This window comes from Haliotis cracherodii, unplaced genomic scaffold (genome assembly GCF_022045235.1).
Source record: "Haliotis cracherodii isolate W230 unplaced genomic scaffold, xgHalCrac1.p SCAF_12, whole genome shotgun sequence".
Classification (NCBI taxonomy): domain Eukaryota; kingdom Metazoa; phylum Mollusca; class Gastropoda; order Lepetellida; family Haliotidae; genus Haliotis; species Haliotis cracherodii.
The window spans coordinates 42213813-42232993 of NW_027266267.1; the positions used below are offsets into that span (position 1 = coordinate 42213813).

At 43.4% G+C, this 19181-nt stretch overlaps 1 protein-coding gene across 1 annotated transcript; it reads left to right on the forward strand.

Annotated features, from left to right (window-relative positions):
* The first annotated feature begins 5567 nt into the window (after window positions 1–5567).
* Window positions 5568–17771, forward strand: LOC139457403 (uncharacterized). Its single transcript, XM_071238803.1, has 5 exons — window positions 5568–5602; window positions 7367–7479; window positions 14116–14316; window positions 15988–16218; window positions 17380–17771. The coding sequence occupies exons 1-5, from the start codon at window positions 5568–5570 to the stop codon at window positions 17769–17771; spliced, it is 972 nt and encodes a 323-aa protein (XP_071094904.1).
* The last annotated feature ends 1410 nt before the right edge of the window (window positions 17772–19181 follow it).

Below are 19181 nucleotides of genomic sequence, written 5' to 3' on the forward strand. Positions count from 1 at the left end.
AATGCATGACAGGACTGTTTTTCAGTGATCCACTCATTTAATGTTCACGTCTATCTAACCCTTTACTCCTAAGAGAATCTTTCGAGAAGTTACTCTCTGGCACTGATCACACACACACACACACACACACACACACACACACACACACACACACACACACACACACACACACACACACACACACACATTCGAGTGCCTGGTCACGCCGTGAAACTAAACCTCGCGGGTCCTGTGACACAGATTTTAATTCCCTGTTTGATGCCTAATGAGGCATGCCAAGTATTATTTGCATTACATACTTCGAGACGATGTCAGATAAACAGTTGTTCACAGCAGTATTTATATCTGTGCGTGGACATGGATTCAAACATTATTTTCAAGATTTTCCAAAAACTTACAAATGCCATGCATGTATTCTCTCTCCGCATGAACACATATTTTGGTTTCACAACTCAAAGCAACAATGTCGCTCTCATATTTCCTCCATCCATGATGAGCGTCTGTCCTCATATCAATGCCGCGATAATCTTCTTCCTGGTCAATTGTTTTCAACAACGTGATACACACAGCCTTGTTTACGGCGTCATCACAAGATTCGTCGTCCAAATCACTAACAATCTCACAATAACGACCATAAAATGAACTGACAAATGCCCCGGAACAAACTCCCAATTTAGGCATGTGTGCACAATCTTTATTTGTAAACACGATTTAAAAAAAAAGAATGTTTGTCACTTGAATCTGGTTATTGTGTGATATTATCAATATTCAATGCAAGTGACCAAAACCTAAACAAAAAACCCTAATAGGGAGTAGATGTTTTAAAATCTAGTCGCTAATACTGATGTTACTATCGTCAATTTCGTATTTTTGTATCCTTGCTGTTATGTTTTCCAAAACAGTTGTTATACTGCTGTTCATCCGTAAACCTACACTACGTTGTAATTTGACCACGAATACCTCACACTGTTCACACGTGCTGTGCTACTTAATAGCGCAACCTTGAATAAGCTCCGCCCACTGTAATTAAGGCAGACACTCAAAAACGACAGATTCGATTTTTTGTAATCAAACTACAGAAACTGTATCGACTTATGTCTGATTATGGAGCCAGTTGTGGTACCCAAGGTTTGCCATTCAAGTTGATACGAAGTTTGATGGTCAATGGTGATCAAGCTCCTCTCGACATTCGGTTTTGTTTAGATCGCCAGTCACTGTTCGAAACTGAAACACTGCCAACTTGCGGGATATAAATATCAGCATGTGGCTTTAAACTGAATAAAGATTGAAATATTATTAAGTGAAACTCGTGGCATACTTCCCAGGTCAACTGAACCATAGCTAGAAATGGAAGGTAAGGTGTTTCCAACCGAGGAAGATGAAACAGCTCCAGAATGAGCGGATAAGCAAATCAATACTAGTGACCCGTGAAGTGCCGGATTAGAATATTCAGCAACCCCTACTTGCCGTAACTGGAAACTATTCTTGTCGTAAGAGGCGACTTACGGGATCGGGTGGTCAAGCTCGCTGACTTGCTTGATGCTTGTCATCGTATCCCAATTGTATGGATCGATGCTCATGATACAAATCACTGGAATGTCTGGTCCAGTCTCGATATTTACAGACCGCAGTCATATAGCTGGAATATTGTTGAGTGCGGCGTTAAACAACAAACTAACAAGTGTTTTGTAGTGTTATTAGTGACAAACGGTGCAACATATCCTAGATAACAAGGACGTGTTATATTTTTATGTCCACTGATCCAGAATCCCGCATTCTGATTGGTCCGCAAGTGGTATAATCGAACCTGAATTAGACCATGTTTTTGTTCACGAAAGAAAAAGCGCTACTTTCCAAAGCTGACGGGTAGGCAATTTCAACCATTGATTGGTCTTTTTTAATAAGCTGTTTCAACAAGTTTAAAAGTACTTGCAATTTTTTAATCAAAAGCAGAACCAGCTGTACCACCATGCCCTTCCAGTGTGATCACCTACGGTTTGGTAAAACACAAGCCTGCTACAACCTCACGCCAGATTGAGTCTCCATGCCTACAGCCAGCATAACGAGCAACCTAAATGCATTTCAGATTAGATGATACAACTTTGAGAAAAAACACGACTTAAAAGCTGAAATCCTTCCGCAATATGCAATACACGTCTAGATATTACTTCTGGTATCGATCATGGATTGTGAAAGCGCATGAATAATTCAGAACAACTTTAAACTTCATTTACCCCATTTCCTCAAGATGTATTAAAAGTTGTGAACTTGTTACATGACTCCTATTTGGGAAGACGGCGTGTAAAGTCACGTGCGTCAAGCTGTACATGTTTCGGTTCGTATTTAAAACATGTCTAACGAAGTATGGCTTGAAAACTGATTCTCTTGTCTCCAGAAACCATAATGAAAAGGTTATATGCACTTTTGGAACAGACGGTGAATTATGATTTAAACAGCGCCAAAACTGAGTCTGTTATAAGAGATGGGTTGAGGTTAAATGGGGTATAGCGTCGCGTCCAAGATTATTGCACTTATATAGCGACGTGCATGTACGTGTGTGTGTGTTTGTGTGGCTGCTTGTGCTAGTCCGGACTGATGCCGATTTACACTGCTAGCACACTGACATACCATGCCGCAGTTTAACATAAATACCCCACTCAGACACAGTATACTGACTCCGACTTGACCAGTCCTTGTTTTTGCCCCTTAATGCCGATCGCCAGACAGGGTAACAACAAGTACCATCTTTTAACGTCTTTTCGTATGACGCGGCCGTGGATCGAACCCCGGACCTTCCGCTCTCCGGGCGCACGCTCTACCCCTAGACCACGGAGGAGGAGTTATAAGAACTGACTACAAGATATCTTGAATAGGAAAGGCATAGAAACATTTTATCAAATGGGTCCAAACGGAAAAAGTAGTTGATGAAGGTGTTGTAGGTGCATTGCATGCAGTAGAAGATTTAACCCAACACAGAGACATCAAACACATAAAACAAGAAAACTACCACGTCTTTGTAGGACGTAAAGTACAAACGCACGGATAAAAAATGTTGACTTAATTAGTATCGCGGTTCTACAGCTAATGTAGTTATGTTGTCACCAGTTATCAATGTCAACCAAAACGATTAGCATATTGACCTAACAATTTGTCCCATACACATTGAGGACGTATTTACAAACATGAAACTAGTAACTACACTTCAAAACTGTTTCTTAAACCGCAAAAATAAATGTAGCATGTAATACAGTGTACCGTAATTGCCATAGAAAACAGTTAACTGTCCTTCTGCCCCCGGTGGGAGTTCCGAGTTAGGTGCCCAGTTATGTGTGCTTGTGGCGTTTTGGACTGTCAGACTCCATACATTAAATGTAAATAATATATTTAGGATTGTAACTCGTGTGGGTATGCTTTACTTCTGTTCTAATTATTCAAGTTTCATGTGTTCAAAATAATGTTTTTGTTATTGTAATTATATCAGGGAAAGGGTCGTAAGTGAGCACAGAATATAATCATAAGGTTTCGTCCTTCTCACCAGGAACAAGTTGTCACTAAAATAGCATGGAAGCCGATTGTTATACATGTATGTGGTTGAGCAGTTTCCATAAATAGCCGTTAATATCAGAGACTTATTTAATCGATTTGAGGGGTTCGATCCCCGACCGCGTCATACCAAAAGACGTTAAAAAGTGGTATTTGTTGTTACATTGTCTGGTGTTCAGCATTAAGGGGCTAAAACAAGGACTGGTCAGCTCGGAGTCAGTATGCTGTGTCTGAGTGGGGCATTCATGTTAAACTGTGGGAAGGTATCTCAGTGGGCTAGCACTATAAATTGGCATTAGTCCGGAATAGTACAAGCAGCCACACACACACACACACACACACACACACACACACACACACACACACACACACACACACACACACACACACACACACACACACACACACACACACACACACACACACACACTCATACACACACATGTGCATGTACGTCGCTACATAAGTGCTATAATCCTGGACGCATTTCACGTCAGCTCACCTCACCTAATCGATTTGGATAGTTTCCTTGCTGACTGCAGAGTGCATCACTGATTATTGTTTTCATTTGTGGAGGTTTTGATAATCAGCAGTCCTCGTGATCACTGGGACATTTGTCGTCTTATTGAAGATACAAAATCCCAAAGTTGGATCAATATCCTTTACAGCACTGATGAGTAAACTCAACCAGAATCCAAAGTCATGATCAGACGCATGCTTTCTTCTGACATTTTAATTGTAAGTTAAGATGTGATGCTGTGTGATTGATAAACAACCCATGAAGAACCGGGTTAGAACATGTCTTCAGCAATAAATTCTTGTCATAAAAGACGACTATGCTCGTAAGAGGCGCATAAAGGGATCGGGTGGTCAGACTCGCTGACTTGGTTGATGTACGTCATTGTATCCCAACTACCTTGGATCGATGCTCATGATATCAATCATTGGATAGTCTGGTCCAGACTTGATCATTTACAGACCGCCGTCAGAAAGCTGGAATATTGTTGAGTGCGGCGTTCAACAACCAACAAACAACAAACAAATAATTGATAAAACGTATCTTACGGATTGTCGGTGGGGTGTTCAACGGTAATGAACAAAGCCAGCGAGCGCTATAACAGGGACATATTCTGTCCTTGTTAAGTATTCTCACATTTTCAGTTACGGTTTCATAATCAATATTTATTTCTATTCAGTTTAACCGCCTGTGAACCTTATATTTCTGAGCATGCACTGACAGTTTACTTTGTATCTCATCTCATAATAGAATTATTTTTTACACGGACATAATACTATGATGTTGTATTTGTAAATTCAAATTTAATACGATATCGTATTATCGTAACTAAATGTATGTTCAAAGTTCAAATTTGATTTTTCTCTGCCCTGCGCTCGGCATAACGGTGATAAAACAAGAACTGTATACTGTGTGAGATAGAGGTATCTACAGCTTTTACAGAACATGTAAAATATTTTTTTAAAAACAACATTTTGACACACACACCGTGATTTGATCTAAACTGACGCTGATGATGCAAAGGAAATGAAACGGCAATAAAAGCACTGTAGGCACGTGGAATCTGGCCGCGTCATACCAACAGATGTTAAAAGATCGTACTTGTTGTTATCCTGCCTGGCGCTTAAGGGGCAAGAGCAGGGACTGGTCGGGTCGGTGTCAGTATACTGTGTCTGAGTGGAGTATTCAAGTTAAACAGATGCATGGTATCTCAGTGGGCTAGCACGATAACTCGGCATTAGTCTGGACTAGTACAAGCTTACACACACACACAGACACACACACAGACACACACACACACACACACACACACACACACACACACACACACACACACTCACACTCACAATCACACACACGCACCCCCTCTATATAAGTACACTTATCTTAAACGCGACGTTAAACCCCATTTCACCTCACCTCACCTCCAAATGGTGAGGACGTTTTACAAAGTGGTATCCAAGATACTGGTGGACATGTCATTGAGTGCAGTATTAAAGTAATTGTTATGGAGCTGCAGGCTTCCCCAGACAGTTGTGGCAGGTAAGTTGTTGCTACAAATGATGGGTATGCCCCTTGAGTAGCAGGGATCGGACTCCCTATGATCAGGTTTTACAATCCCAGTCGTGTTGCACCCGTGATACATCAATATTTCAAAATGCATACCGACAAAGATTCAGAAAGAGGTTCTGTTCAATAGTATTAGCATCGGTGATGATGAGGCCTCAAATAAACTTTTTCCGATGTGGTTATTGTGATTTGAAACCTGGCTGTTATTATGACCATGACACAATAGAATGCTTGAGAATATAAGTATCCTGCTCTGGAGTAACATTTTTTTATGTTTGTCCCTGTCTGTGACCCCTCTTCGGCATTCTCTAAGATGGCTGGCCTGTTGGCCAGTGAATACATACACGTTCCAAGAGAGCACAATTTTCCATGCGCTCTTATGGTCATGGTCACAGCAAAAAAGGTGTAGGTTTACGGTTTTTTCGCTGTGGGTAGAATTGATATAGACTCGGTCCCAAAGTAAAATAAAAGGTATCAAATCTACAGTTAGAGTATCTCCAATTTAAAAACACAGAATGTATAACCAATAGGGGCTATGATCAAACTCATAAGTAATTTTTTTGTGCTGGCTACAGCTTAAAAAGCATCAGAGGGAATCCCATTACAGTTCACGTCAGAACTTTGACTGACCAATGAATGACTAACAGGAAGTCGACGTTAGCCAGTCAGAAAGCAGCTTTCTCGAGCTTTATGGCACAATTTTCAAACTGTGGACATCCAATCCAGGCAACGCTAGGAAAGCTATTTTGGCAAAGTTCTCGATTCAAGATTTGGAATGTCATATATGACCGATATCGTATGATAGTTTATTCCTCGGGCTATGGCATATCTCTTCCGTTTCAATTTTTTATTTAATTGAAGCAAGAGATGCCCCGTGTTAATGATAGAGACTGGATAGTATCTGGTGTTGCCGTTATATAGTATAGTAACCTAAGGCTGCATGATTAGAAACGCACTCGAACTTTCACTTACGCGATCTCGTACGCGACGCTCTCATTGGTGAAATGAAAGGTCGTACTGACGTGACCTGTAATGGGATGTCCAGAGGCCTATGTGTAGCGGTAGTGAGCACTAAGATCTGTTTGTGATGACACTGGGGTATGATTCATGTTCCGGTGCCCGATTTCTCCCCAGATATAGCATTCGTAAGGTGTGTGTGACATTGCCAATGTGCAGTTAAGGTTATTATCGAACCAACGTCATTCCACTCTCCTGGCAGACGCTCTATCCACAAGACCACGTATGTGACCTGAAAATTTGAACTAGAAGACAAAGAGGTGTTTGATGGATTGAAATCAAATTTGCTAGGACTTCCTATAAAAATAAGATATCTGGTCCGGTTGGTTTCAGTATATGTATTTATCTTCCACCCACGGCTGTACGATTGACATAATACTTACGGAATGTTACGTGTAACAAATACCCAATAAATCAATGTGTTCGTTAATGTCCACGTTTCTATGTGTTCATGGTGGAGGTTTTGTGTTTCAAAAATGCATGTTAGAGTCATTGTGTGTCGACTACACGACAAGAAAACATCCGTCAACATTAGCAACTTTCACGAAGGCAGGCCATGTACATATGTTTAATAATATAAGAACTGAATCGACAAGAGTATTTCTGATTGGTTAAACCCAGGTAGGTTCAGACGGTTTAAAAGCCGTCAGTGAGAACACAACTTAACACAGCACGTAGTTGAGAGTAAGAGTTGGTCGTAACTGCGCCTGCTTGCTAAATATACGTCATACTCTGTGTTCCGCTTCTGTTCTTATTGATCACGTCGTACACGCATGGTCAACCAGGTGCGGCCGGCCTTCCACCGCCACGGCCACCGCCGACTCAAGGCCCAGGTAGGTTGATGTTACGTTATGCCTCAAGGTACAAGAAGGTTGGCGTTATGCCTCTATACAACCGCCGCCGCCACAAGTAGGTTGGTGTTACGAATCTTTAAGATACACCCGATTCAAGGCCAAGATAGGTTGGCGTTACTCCTCTTTAAGATACACCCGCCGCCGTCTTAAGGCCCAAGTAGGTTAACGTTATGCCTCTATAATATACACCCGCTGCCGTTACAAGTAGGTTGGTGTTATGAATCTTTAAGATAAACCCGATTCAAGGCCAAGATAGGTTGGCGTTACTCCTCTTTAAGATACACCCGCCGCCGTCTTAAGGCCCAAGTAGGTTAACGTTATGCCTCTATAAGATACACCCACCGCCGCCGGCACAAGTAGGTTGGTGTTATGAATCTTTAAGATAAACCCGATTCAAGGCCAAGATAGGTTGGCGTTACTCCCCTTTAAGATACACCCGCCGCCGTATTAAGGCACATGTTGGTTGGCGTTACTCCTCTTTAAGGTACACACGCCGCCGTCTTAAGGCACATGTGGGTTGGCTTTACTCCTCTTTTAGATACACCCGCCGCCGTCTTAATGCTCAAGTTGGTTGGTGTTATGTATATGACGAGATGTGACGTAAAGTATATACATATAGGGAGATGATTAACTTTCTGTGCGGCTGGTTTGTGGAATTAGACACTTATTTTATGGAGAAGTGTGTCGGGCGTCGTTGATAGTTATACAGTATTTTACTGTTATCTATCTATGTTATCTACATGCTGCCACATATGGCGTATGGGAAGTAAAGTCACCCTTTGTTCACGCCTGGGTTTTACAAAGACTCTGTAGGCATTAATACGCTAACTGACATGTATATTGGTGTGGTAGATGAGCTGTCGGTATCAGCTGTGTGTATCTGCAGATTGTGTCCGCTGTGTGTGTCAGCTGTGTGAGTCAGCTGTGTGTATCTGCAGATTGTGTCCGCTGTGTGTATCAGCTGTGTGTGTCAGCTGTGTGTGTCAGCTGTGTGTGTCAGCTGTGTGTATCTGCAGATTGTGTCCGCTGTGTGTGTCCGCTGTGTGTATCAGCTGTGTGTGTCGGCTGTGTGTGTTAGCTGTGTGTGTCAGCTGTGTGTGTCAGCTGTGTGTGTCTGCAGATTGTGTCCGCTGTGTGTATCAGCTGTGTGTATCAGCTGTGTCTGTCAGCTGTGTGTGTCAGCTGTGTGCGTCAGCTGTGTGTGTCGGCTGTGTGTGTCAGCTGTGTGTGTCCGCTGTGTGCGTCAGCTGTGTGTATCAGCTGTGTGCATTAGCTGTGTGTGTCCGCTGTGTATATCAGCTGTGAGACAGCTGTGTGTGCCAGCTGTTTGTATCAGTTGTGTGTATCAGCTGTGTGCATCAGCTTTGTGTGTCAGCTGTGTATCAGCTGTGTGCATCAGCTTTGTGTGTCTGCTGTGTGTATCAGTTGTGTGCATCAGCTGTGTGTATCAGCTGTGTGTGTCAGCTGTGTGTGTCAGCTGTGTGTAACATCTCTGTGTATCGCCAAGGACGATGTTAGAATTAAGATTCTCTTTGACCAACGCGTAATGTTAAATGTTACGACATGACATTTTATATTTTCGTGAACGTTATTTGACATGTTGAAGTGTTCATGTAACTGACCGCTTAGTAGTGCAGCTGTTTGTCTTTCTCTCCCTTGCAAGTGACCACTTGTGCGTGACCAAATATGGCTAAGATTGGGTGGAAAGGCTGATGTCTACCAACTTCAAGAATGGTTGTTTCAGTGATCAAGTCCGTTACCCAAGATGGCATATCCACCACATAGATGTACTATCCTTTGACAAGCTTTCTAATTCGTATAATAAAAAATAACGAATCCTGAAAACGACAAAAAGAAATTCCTTTTACTTTGGCCTTACCTCTGCATCTACGTTTGTGCAAAATATGCACATATTGAAAAGAAGAAAACCCTACAACCCTACACCCAACTGGGATCGATGACATGCATCAACCAAATCAGCGAACCTGACCACCCGATCCCGTTAGTCGCCTCTTACAACAAGCACAGTCACCTGTTTCGGCAAGTAAGGTAGCTGAAGATTCCAACCCGGCTCTTGACGGGTCCCAATACCAATGCAGGGCGCGTGTAGGCGTCAGACACTTCAGCCTTCGATCGGGCAATAGAAGATATAGTCACACAATTTAGACGATAAAACTTATACCAACAAATGTTTATTTTAACAAGAAACGAAGCTGAAAATTCACCGGTTCCATGCTGTTATTGAATTCCAGTGTGCAGATGGATCTCCAATCAGTCAGTCACGCGCCCTGCAACGGGAACGTCACTTTCGAACGTCGACTAGCAGATGCTGATATAAATGTCTGCTGTACCTTCACTTCGTCCCAACTCCACACAAACAAGGTCCAGATTAGGTGTTTAGGATGTATTTGCACTGTTTTCCGTTCCACGTTTCGAAGCACGATGAGACTGCATTATTAGAAATCCCTGAAACCCGTTGCGTACCTGGAATACCCACTTCCCAGAGAAAACACCGATTGTCACGCCTGGCCCGTGATATTGCTGTCCGTTGTGCGTCGCGCTGTGCTGTGAGTCTGGCAAAATGACTTGTCTGTGGGATGGAGTCTGGGAACCTGAAATCTGTGGGAAGACAGGTGACGGGGAGCACATCAAGGCTCGGGGATTTTTACAGCATATTGATTAAAAACCGAAACAATAACTATAAAGTATGTTAACTATGATTGAGAAATATCGATAAATATTGAGCCAGTAGACGTGGTTTAGTCGTATGTGACCTTTGTATAGGCTCGTCATTTGAACCCTGGGCGAACTTTGACCGCCCAATCAAAATGAAGGATGGTGGCTTCATTAGGTGAGGTTAGGTGTGGTGAGGTGAGGTGTGGTGAGGTGAGGTGAGGTGAGGTGAGGTGAGGTGAGGTGAGGTGAGTTGATATGAGGAGAGGTGAGGTTAGATGAGTTGAGTTGAGGCTAGGTGAGGTGAGGTGAGGTGCGGTGAGGTGCGGTGAGGTGCGGTGCGGTGCAGTGCGGTGCGGTGAGGTGAGGTGAGGTGCTTTGCGGTGAGGTGAGGTGAGGTGAGGTTTAACTTCCCTTTCAACATTATTACACCGATACTGCGATGTGCATGCACGTGTGTGTGGCTGCATGTACTAGTCCAGACGAATGCAAGTGTTACAGTGCTAGCCTACTTTGATACCATGCCGCAGTTGAACAGGGATACCACTCAGACACAGTATAGGTTACACACAACCAAATGTTTTCCCATAGACTTCTATAGCAACGTTATGATTTTTTTTAAAATAACTAAGCATTCAACAGCTATTACCTGTATGTGTGTGCACAGTTTGGCCCTAGAGCAGCAATAAAAAAAATAAAAATTACTAGCTTAGCCAGCTCCTTTTCCGAGTACCTGAAGCTAAACACACCACCCCCAGCTTCGCACCAAATGTCACCTACTTGAAAATAGCTGTGGTCACATTCAGCATAAGTCATCATGTTGAAAAAGACGGTACTAAATATAGAAAAACATGGTCAGTTTTAATAACTGGATGGATGTACATTTGCAAGACATACAAATCTTACAGAATATCCTCCAATCACAGCCTGAAGATATCTCTTGATCTGCACTGAAGGCTCCCTACGAAAACCGCACTGTCCAAACTGGTTCTGATTTGGTGTAGTAGAACCTGTACAACACTCCCATCTGTCGAAGAACCTGTAAGAATGTGGTTTGTTGCCATCTTCCCGAGGCAAGTGAGTTAACAGACCATGAAAGTCCAGTTTCCACCCTTGCCGAACTAGGCTGGAATTATGGAGTTAGATTTTGGCTGGACTAACGAGTTTGTGCATAGTCCAATCAAAATCGCGCTCCGAAATCGAAATCCGGTTCGTAGAGTGTCATGCAGATTTCGGTCGACTGCAGGATTTGCAAAGCATGTGCACCGCTAACGCGTTGTCAACAGATATTTTCTAAATCTTTTCATGTTTTTAATCAAGATGCTCACGTGATTTGAGGCACTTCGCGATGTAAGACTCGTTTTATCACAATATAGATCTTGTTTATCGATCAGATCGTCTTGACTTGACGCCACCGTTTTGTTTGAAACAGATGCAAGTGGTACGAGAGGTTGAATCTGATTGGTCAAAAGGAGAGGCTTAGAAAGGAGTTAACTCAGTTAACTCTCTTGCCTCGGGAAGATGGTTTGTTGCAGACATTTAGTGCATTTTATTGGGGTAAACCGGGCTATCTTTTTGTGGACTTTGGAGGTACCCAAACCTACCCATTCAACTCAGGGCGCCGTTGTACAAAACAGCATCAGCCCCACGACTGTCTTAAGTCTATGTTAAGGTATGGGAGTTACGATCACCTTAGCGCTAAGATCGCTTTGTACAACGGCACCATGTCCTCCTTGGTTTGTTCACTTGTCAATGTCAACAACAACCAGTTCTCGCGGTAACGATGAGATTCATATGAACTACAAAAACAACATATTTCACAAACCGGCATGGTTAACACTTGTGTTTTAGATGAGGCGGGCTATCAGACACTCAGGTGTGAACACAGGCACCTGTCAACACACACGTGATGTTTGTCTACTGTAAAGGGACTGTATAATTAACGCGCATGCTTTTATTGTGAGCTTCAATTCATGTGGCGCTGTCGTAGAGTCGTAGAGACGTTGATTCAGCAAGATGTTGCCGATGTCGTGCTGGTCAAGGGTGGGTGTGTGCATGTTCCTGTTGTGGTCATTCGTGGCTCGGACAAAAGGTAATATGTACCAGCACGGGGAGCACGTTGTTATAGGGTACCTTGAACTGGCGCTGTCCGTGGATGTATTAGCCAGCATCCTGTGTGATATCAATGTTATTGTATTTATCATTCAGTATATACAACGCTGCATGAATCGTGATGTCCATATTACAGTATATTTCAAACTGCATGCTGTGTGATATCAATGTTACAGTATATATCACGCTGCATGAATCGTGATGTCAATATTACAATATATATCAAACTGCATGTTGTGTGATAACAATGTTACACTATATATCATGCTGCATGAATCGTGATGTCAATATTACAACATATGTCAAACTGCATGTTGTGTGATGTCAATGTTACAGTATATATCACGCTGCACATACCGTGATGTCAATGTTACAGTATGTATAACGCTGAATGCCTCGTACTTTCAATGTTACACTATGTATCACGCTGCATGGTCTCGTGATGTCAATTCTACAGGATGTATCACGCTGAACATAATGTTACAGTAATGTGACGTCAAAGTTACAGTATGTATCATGCTGAATACCTCGTGATGTCAATGTTACACTATATATCACGTTGTATGCCTTGCGATGGAAAGGTTTAGAATATATCGTGCTGCGCGCCTCATGACGTCAATATTACAATATATATCACGGTGCATGGTCTCATTGTGTCAATGTTACAGTATATGTTACGCTGTATGTCAGTGTCAAAGTATGTATCACGCTGCATGACGTGTTACATGAATGTTACAGTATATATCACGCTACACGCCTCGTGATATCAATTTTACAGTATATATCACGCTACATGCCTCGTTATACATCAATGTTACACTATATATCACGCTTCATGCCTCGTGATATCAATGTTACAGTATATATCACGCTGCGTAACGTGTTACATCAATAATACAGTATATAACACGCTGCATGCCTCGTGATATCAGTGTGTCAGTAGATATCACGCTGTATGTCGTGTTACATCAGTGTTACACTATACATCACGCTGCATGTCTCGTGACGTCAATAATGCATTATATATCACGCTGCATGACGTGTTACATCAATGTTACGCTATATATCACGCTAGATGCCTCGTGATACCAATGATACAGTATATATCACGCTGCATGACGTGTTACATCAATTTTACGCTATATATCACGCTGCATGCCTCGTGATATCAATGATACAGTATATATCACGCTGCATGACGTGTTACATCAATGCTAAGCTATATATCACACTACATACCTAGCGATATCAATGATACAGTATATATCACGCTGCATGCCGTGTTACATCAATGTTACACTATATATCACATTGCATTCCTCGTGATATCAATGATACAGTATATATCACGCTGCATGACGTGTTACATCAATATTACACTATATATCACGCTACATGCCTCATGATATCAATGATACAGTATATATCACGCTACATGTCTCGTGATATCAATAATACAGTATATATCACGCTACATGCCTCGTGATATCAATGATACAGTACATATCACGCTGCATGACGTGTTACATCAATGTTACACTATATATCACGGTACATGCCTCGTGATATCAATGATACAGTATATATCACGCTGCATGCCGTGTTACATCAATGTTACACTATATATCACGGTACATGTCTCGTGATATCAATGTTACAGTATATATCAGGGTACATGTCTCATGATATCAATGACACAGTTTATATCACGCTGCATGTCGTGTTACATCAATGACACAGTATATATCACGCTGCATGCCGTGTTACATCAATGCTACACTATATATCACGCTGCATGCCGTGTGATCCCAGGTGTGGGTGTCGTCATAGGTCCAGTCAACTGCTCACAACACCCGGCCGCCACCCGGAACTTCTACGACTCCACCACCAACAAGTGCTACTACTTCTTCGACGTAGACGACACCCTGGAGGAGGCTGTCAGTCGATGTGAGGCGGAAGACACAAGAGTTGTCGAACTTGGGACAAAAGAAGAACAGGACTGGCTTGTTGGGGGAGTCTGTGGCATTCGAGGTACGAATAACAATTTCTTTTCACCTTCAGAAAAAAAACATTGACAAAATGGATATGCTGTCGTCATTCTAATGTCTATCTTGTCTGAGGAAATTGGGATTAGCTCCGTGATGAAAACTGTTGATATCAGTGGCATGGTGGGTAATTTATTTATTTTTTTAAATAAAGAAATTCAAGAAAACCCTGAAATTACCCGTCATTCTAATACATCCCATATCGTGAAGTCAACAAGTCTTTATTCAAGGGCCCTGACACGAGGGATATAGTATCTCGGGAATTCTCGAGATTAAAAAAACAACTCGGGAAAATTAGAACAGCAATGTTAAGCGTCCAATTATCCTGTAATATAACGTAGGGGTGTGATGCAGTAAAACTTACGTCATTCTACAGGGGCGGTCGGATAGCCTAGTGGTTAAAGCGTGATATTGCTGGAATATTGCTAAACGCGGCGTAAAATCATACTCACTCACTTACGTCATTCTACGTAGTATACTGCACACAACGGAGGGAATACTGGTTCCTGATGTGGTGAGTACCATGACAGCAAGTGTGCCACTGAGCTTACTTAAGCACTTGACTCCATTGCCGAAAATACGATTTCGTCTCCGCTTCCTTTCAGCCCGTTGAGGGGCGGTCGGGTAGCCAAGTGGTTAAAGCGTTCGCTCGTCACGCCGAAGACCCGGGTTCCATTCCCGACATGGGTACAATGTGTGTAGCCCTTTTCTGATGTCCCCCGCCCTGATATTGCTGGAATATTGCTAAAGGCGGCGTAAAACCATACGTTGGGGCTGGGTACTTGACGATTAGAGGGCCACGTGGTCCGATGGCATGGGACGTTGTGTGTTGCTTGCCGTTGAGAAGCATTATCTGTTTACTGGCGTCCCGTCTTTCATTATACGGCAGTATTGATCATTTTCTGATAATACTCAAACACAATGCATCTGCAATGAGTTTTTTCAACCTTTCCGTGTCGTTGACGGTACGAGTAAGTATGCTTTTACGTCGCTTGTAGCAATATCCCGCAATATCACGGCGGGGAACACCAGAAATAGGCTTCATACATTGTACCCATGTGGAATAGCACCCTGGTCTTCGGCGTGAGGAGCGAGCGCTTTACTATTAAGTTACCTCGCCGCCCCGCTGACAGGTATTACTGGGACCAACCTTTAAGCAAAAGTTGAAGGCAATGACCAATATATAGTCATGACCATTTGGCGCCAATATTCACATTCTGTCCCTAGCTTTTCCAAGAATAACAAAAGAATGAGTATGGTTTTCCGCCGCTTTTAGCAATATTCCAGCAATATCACAACGGGGGACACCAGAACAAAATGGGTTTCACACATTGCACCAATGTCTACCCGACCGCCCCTGGAACAAGTGAATGGAAAGTTGCAATGCTTTTTTGGTGCTCTGTCACTATGAAAATGATCCCAGGTCTTCGGCGTGATGAGAGAACGTTTTAACCACTAGGCTACCCCACCGCCCAATAACAAAACACCGTTAAAGCCATGTTTCTTAGACAATCATTGTTAAATACATAAATGTTATCCTCGAACTTCCACTGTACACTTACCGTTTGTATCATGGACCTATGGCCTACAATACACTTGAATAAAGACTACTACAACAAAACACCGGCTCCTCATATAAAGTGCTTCTGTCCAATAGGGATTGGCTGCCGTCCTCTCATCTTATGGCTGGGTCTGGTCCAACAATCCCCCGACACCTGGAGCTGGTTCTACAAGAGCAACCGATGGCTTGTGGTCTCGCCTCGGTGGATACGTTCGCCTCTTTCCTCTTCTCCCGGATACACGCGAGCTGTCACGGACTGGGACGGAAAGTGGCGAGCCGTGACGAGTGGACAAAAAGCCAAAGTTGTGTGTGAAGAAGTAACAGCAGGTATTTTTCTTTGTTTTATTGCAGTAGCAGTAGTGGTAAATGTTGTGTTAGGTGTAGAAGTGGTAGGTGTAGTGGTGGTAGGTGTAGAAGTGGTAGGTGCTGTAAACGTGGTAGGTGCAGTGGTGGTAGGTGTATAAGTAGTAGCTTTGCTTGTGTTAGGTGTAGAAGTTGCAGCTGTGGTAGTGGTCGGTGTAGAAGTGGCAGCTGTGGTAGTGGTAAGTGTAGAAGAGATTGCTGTGGTGGTGGTAGGTGTAGAAGTGGTTGTATATTTGTAGTAGTTGTAGTCGTAGTCGATTTGTAAGTGAGAAATGTCCTCAGTGACAGTTATTGTAGTGTTATTTGTAATTTAACATCTTCGGCACCCGAGGACTTTCAGAGAACGATTGTATGTCTGTAAAAGTTATAAATCCCTGAACACCTGACAAATCTTCTCTGATGTGTTGTCTGTTCTTGTATAAGATAGCTACGCGATACATCACAAAGAACAATGAAGAATAATTAAATTTTCCTTGGGTTCATTGAAATTCCTGCATTCTGATTAGCTGAATTGGTCACGTGTTATTGCATTCATTTCCAAATTAATAAACGAGTAAATCTTGTGCAAGTGGGGTAATTCTCAGTGTAAGCAGCACTTTGTTGAAGCGAATATGAAAACAGAGGCGACAAAAGGTAATGTAATATTACTGTGTTCGAATGAGTGAGTGAGTGAGTGAGTGAGTATGGTTTTACGCCGCTTTTTAGCAATATTCCAGCAATATTACGGCGGGGGACCCCAGAAATGGGCTTCACACATTGTACCCATGTCGGGAATCGATGTCGTGACGAGCAAACGCTTTAACCACTAGGTTACCCGACCGCCCCTGTTCGAATGAGAAGCATGAGAGTGTGTATTTCAGTCATATTACTGCAGGCAAGCAGGTCGTTGATGTTGACGAAGGGCACCAGTGTGGTGCTGATAAACCAAGGACCATAGTTGGGGCGAAACTAGGATTCGAACGTGAAACCAGTGGATGTTGGTACGGCTGAGGGACGCATCTTCCTCCTCATCCCACCCCCATGGTGAAATGCACAGATGACACAAGGTAAACACAGTAATTCTGTCACATGTCCATATAAATATGTTGTTCCTATTGTGATGTTTATTGCATGTTGTTCTCCCAGGGGATATGCCGCCAACATCACCTCCACCTCCCCCAACACCGCCTGCAACATCGCCGCCCCCAACACAGCCCGCAACATCGCCGCAGAAAAAACTGAAAACACCGAGCGCATGCGCAAAAGTTGGGCGCGAAGCAGACGACATCGCCATCACAAACTTTGAGCAACTGTCCTCCAGCGTGCTGGTCGCTGAGCTGAACGTGACAAGAAGGAACTCAAGGCTGGCGTGTGCTGTGGCCTGCTCCAGGAAACAACGTTGTGTGATGTTCAAGAAGCAGCCGGGCAGTCGAGAGTCGTGTTACACGTACAGTCTGTCCAGCACCGGGTCTCCTGCGGACTGTGCGGGCAGCCCGCCACCATGTTACTGGAAGTCCTGCTGGCGTCCGGAGCTGTGACGCCCGTGTCATCTCACTGGACCACATATCATGTACAACCCGTCCTGTTGGCGTCCGGAGCTGTGACGTCCGTGTCATCTCACTGGACCATATATCACGTACTACCCGTTCTGCTGGTGTCCGGAGCTGTGACGTCCGTGTCATCTCACTGGACCATATATCACGTACTACCCGTCCTGCTGGTGTCCGGAGCTGTGACGCCCGTGTCATCTCAGGTCACGTTCTACCTGTCCTGTTGGCGTCCGTAGCTGTGACGCCCGTGTCATCTCACTGGACCATATATAATGTACTACCTGTCCTGCTGGCGCCCGGAGTGTCCAGCTGGTAGACTGAATGTGACATTGCTCTGAAATGACAAGCCGATAGTATTCAATATTTAACAGGAATATTTACATCATCATTTAAATTTACAATAAATTAGAGCTGACATGTTGATCTGTGACGCCCATGTCATCTAACTACACTTTATATCGTGGCATGTAGTACCTGTCCCTGGGTGGTGGGATAACCAAACGTTCGGTGGTCACCCGGGACCGATTCCCGACATGGGTACAATGTGCGAAGCCCATTTCTGGTGTCCCCCGCCGTGGTGTTGCTGGAATATTGCTAAAAGCGGCGTAAAACCATACTCGCTCACCCACCGACATGATGTCAGATGATTTGTACCTGGTCACCTTGTCACCTTCAAATGGTACCTGGTCTACCACGGCTCAGCACAGACTGGTACAAGCGAGTGAGTATGATTTTACGCCGCTTTTAGCAATATTCCAGCAATACCACGGCGGGGGACAGCAGAAATGGGCTTCACACATTGTACCCATGTTGGGAATCGAACCCGGGTCTTCGGCGTGACGAGCGAATGCTTTAACCACTAGGCTACCCGACCGCCCCTGGAACAAGTGAATGAAAAGTTGCAATGCTTCTTTGGTACTCTGTCGCTATGTTTACTGCACACCAATTGAAAACCAACAGCAGAGTGGACAGCTCTGAGTGTATAATGTATGACTTTTCATTTGTGTAATGTATAATGTTGATAGACTAGAATAAACCGAGGGGCCTGAAGTTGGCAGCGGGTTTGTTATTCGTTTTTTCGAATAACGAAAAACAATCCAGGACCGGGTTCGTTATTCAAAGGCAGTATTTTAAACAACTACAGTAAGTGGTCAAATACACTGAAACTCGTTTAATATATGAGCAGGTTCGTCTTACATCGTCCAAAAAGCTGTTTAGTTAATCAGAACTTTTGAAAAACGAAAAGCAATTTCATTACATCGTGAAGTATCGTTGGTACGAAACAGAAAGATCTGCGAGTTTTACATAATGCAATTGAGATACGATGACATGCATCAAGCACGTGATTCTATTACCTTGATGAGGGCACAGAGGGCCCAGTCGTCTAAGGCGCCACGA

Coding starts and splice junctions, on each gene's coding strand:
- LOC139457403 (XM_071238803.1), top strand. CDS start 5,568: ATGGAGCTGCAGGCTTCCCCAGACAGTTGTGGCAG. Junction 5,603..7,366: donor TCCCCAGACAGTTGTGGCAG/GTAAGTTGTTGC, acceptor TGCTTGCTAAAT/ATACGTCATACTCTGTGTTC. Junction 14,317..15,987: donor GGGAGTCTGTGGCATTCGAG/GTACGAATAACA, acceptor TCTGTCCAATAG/GGATTGGCTGCCGTCCTCTC.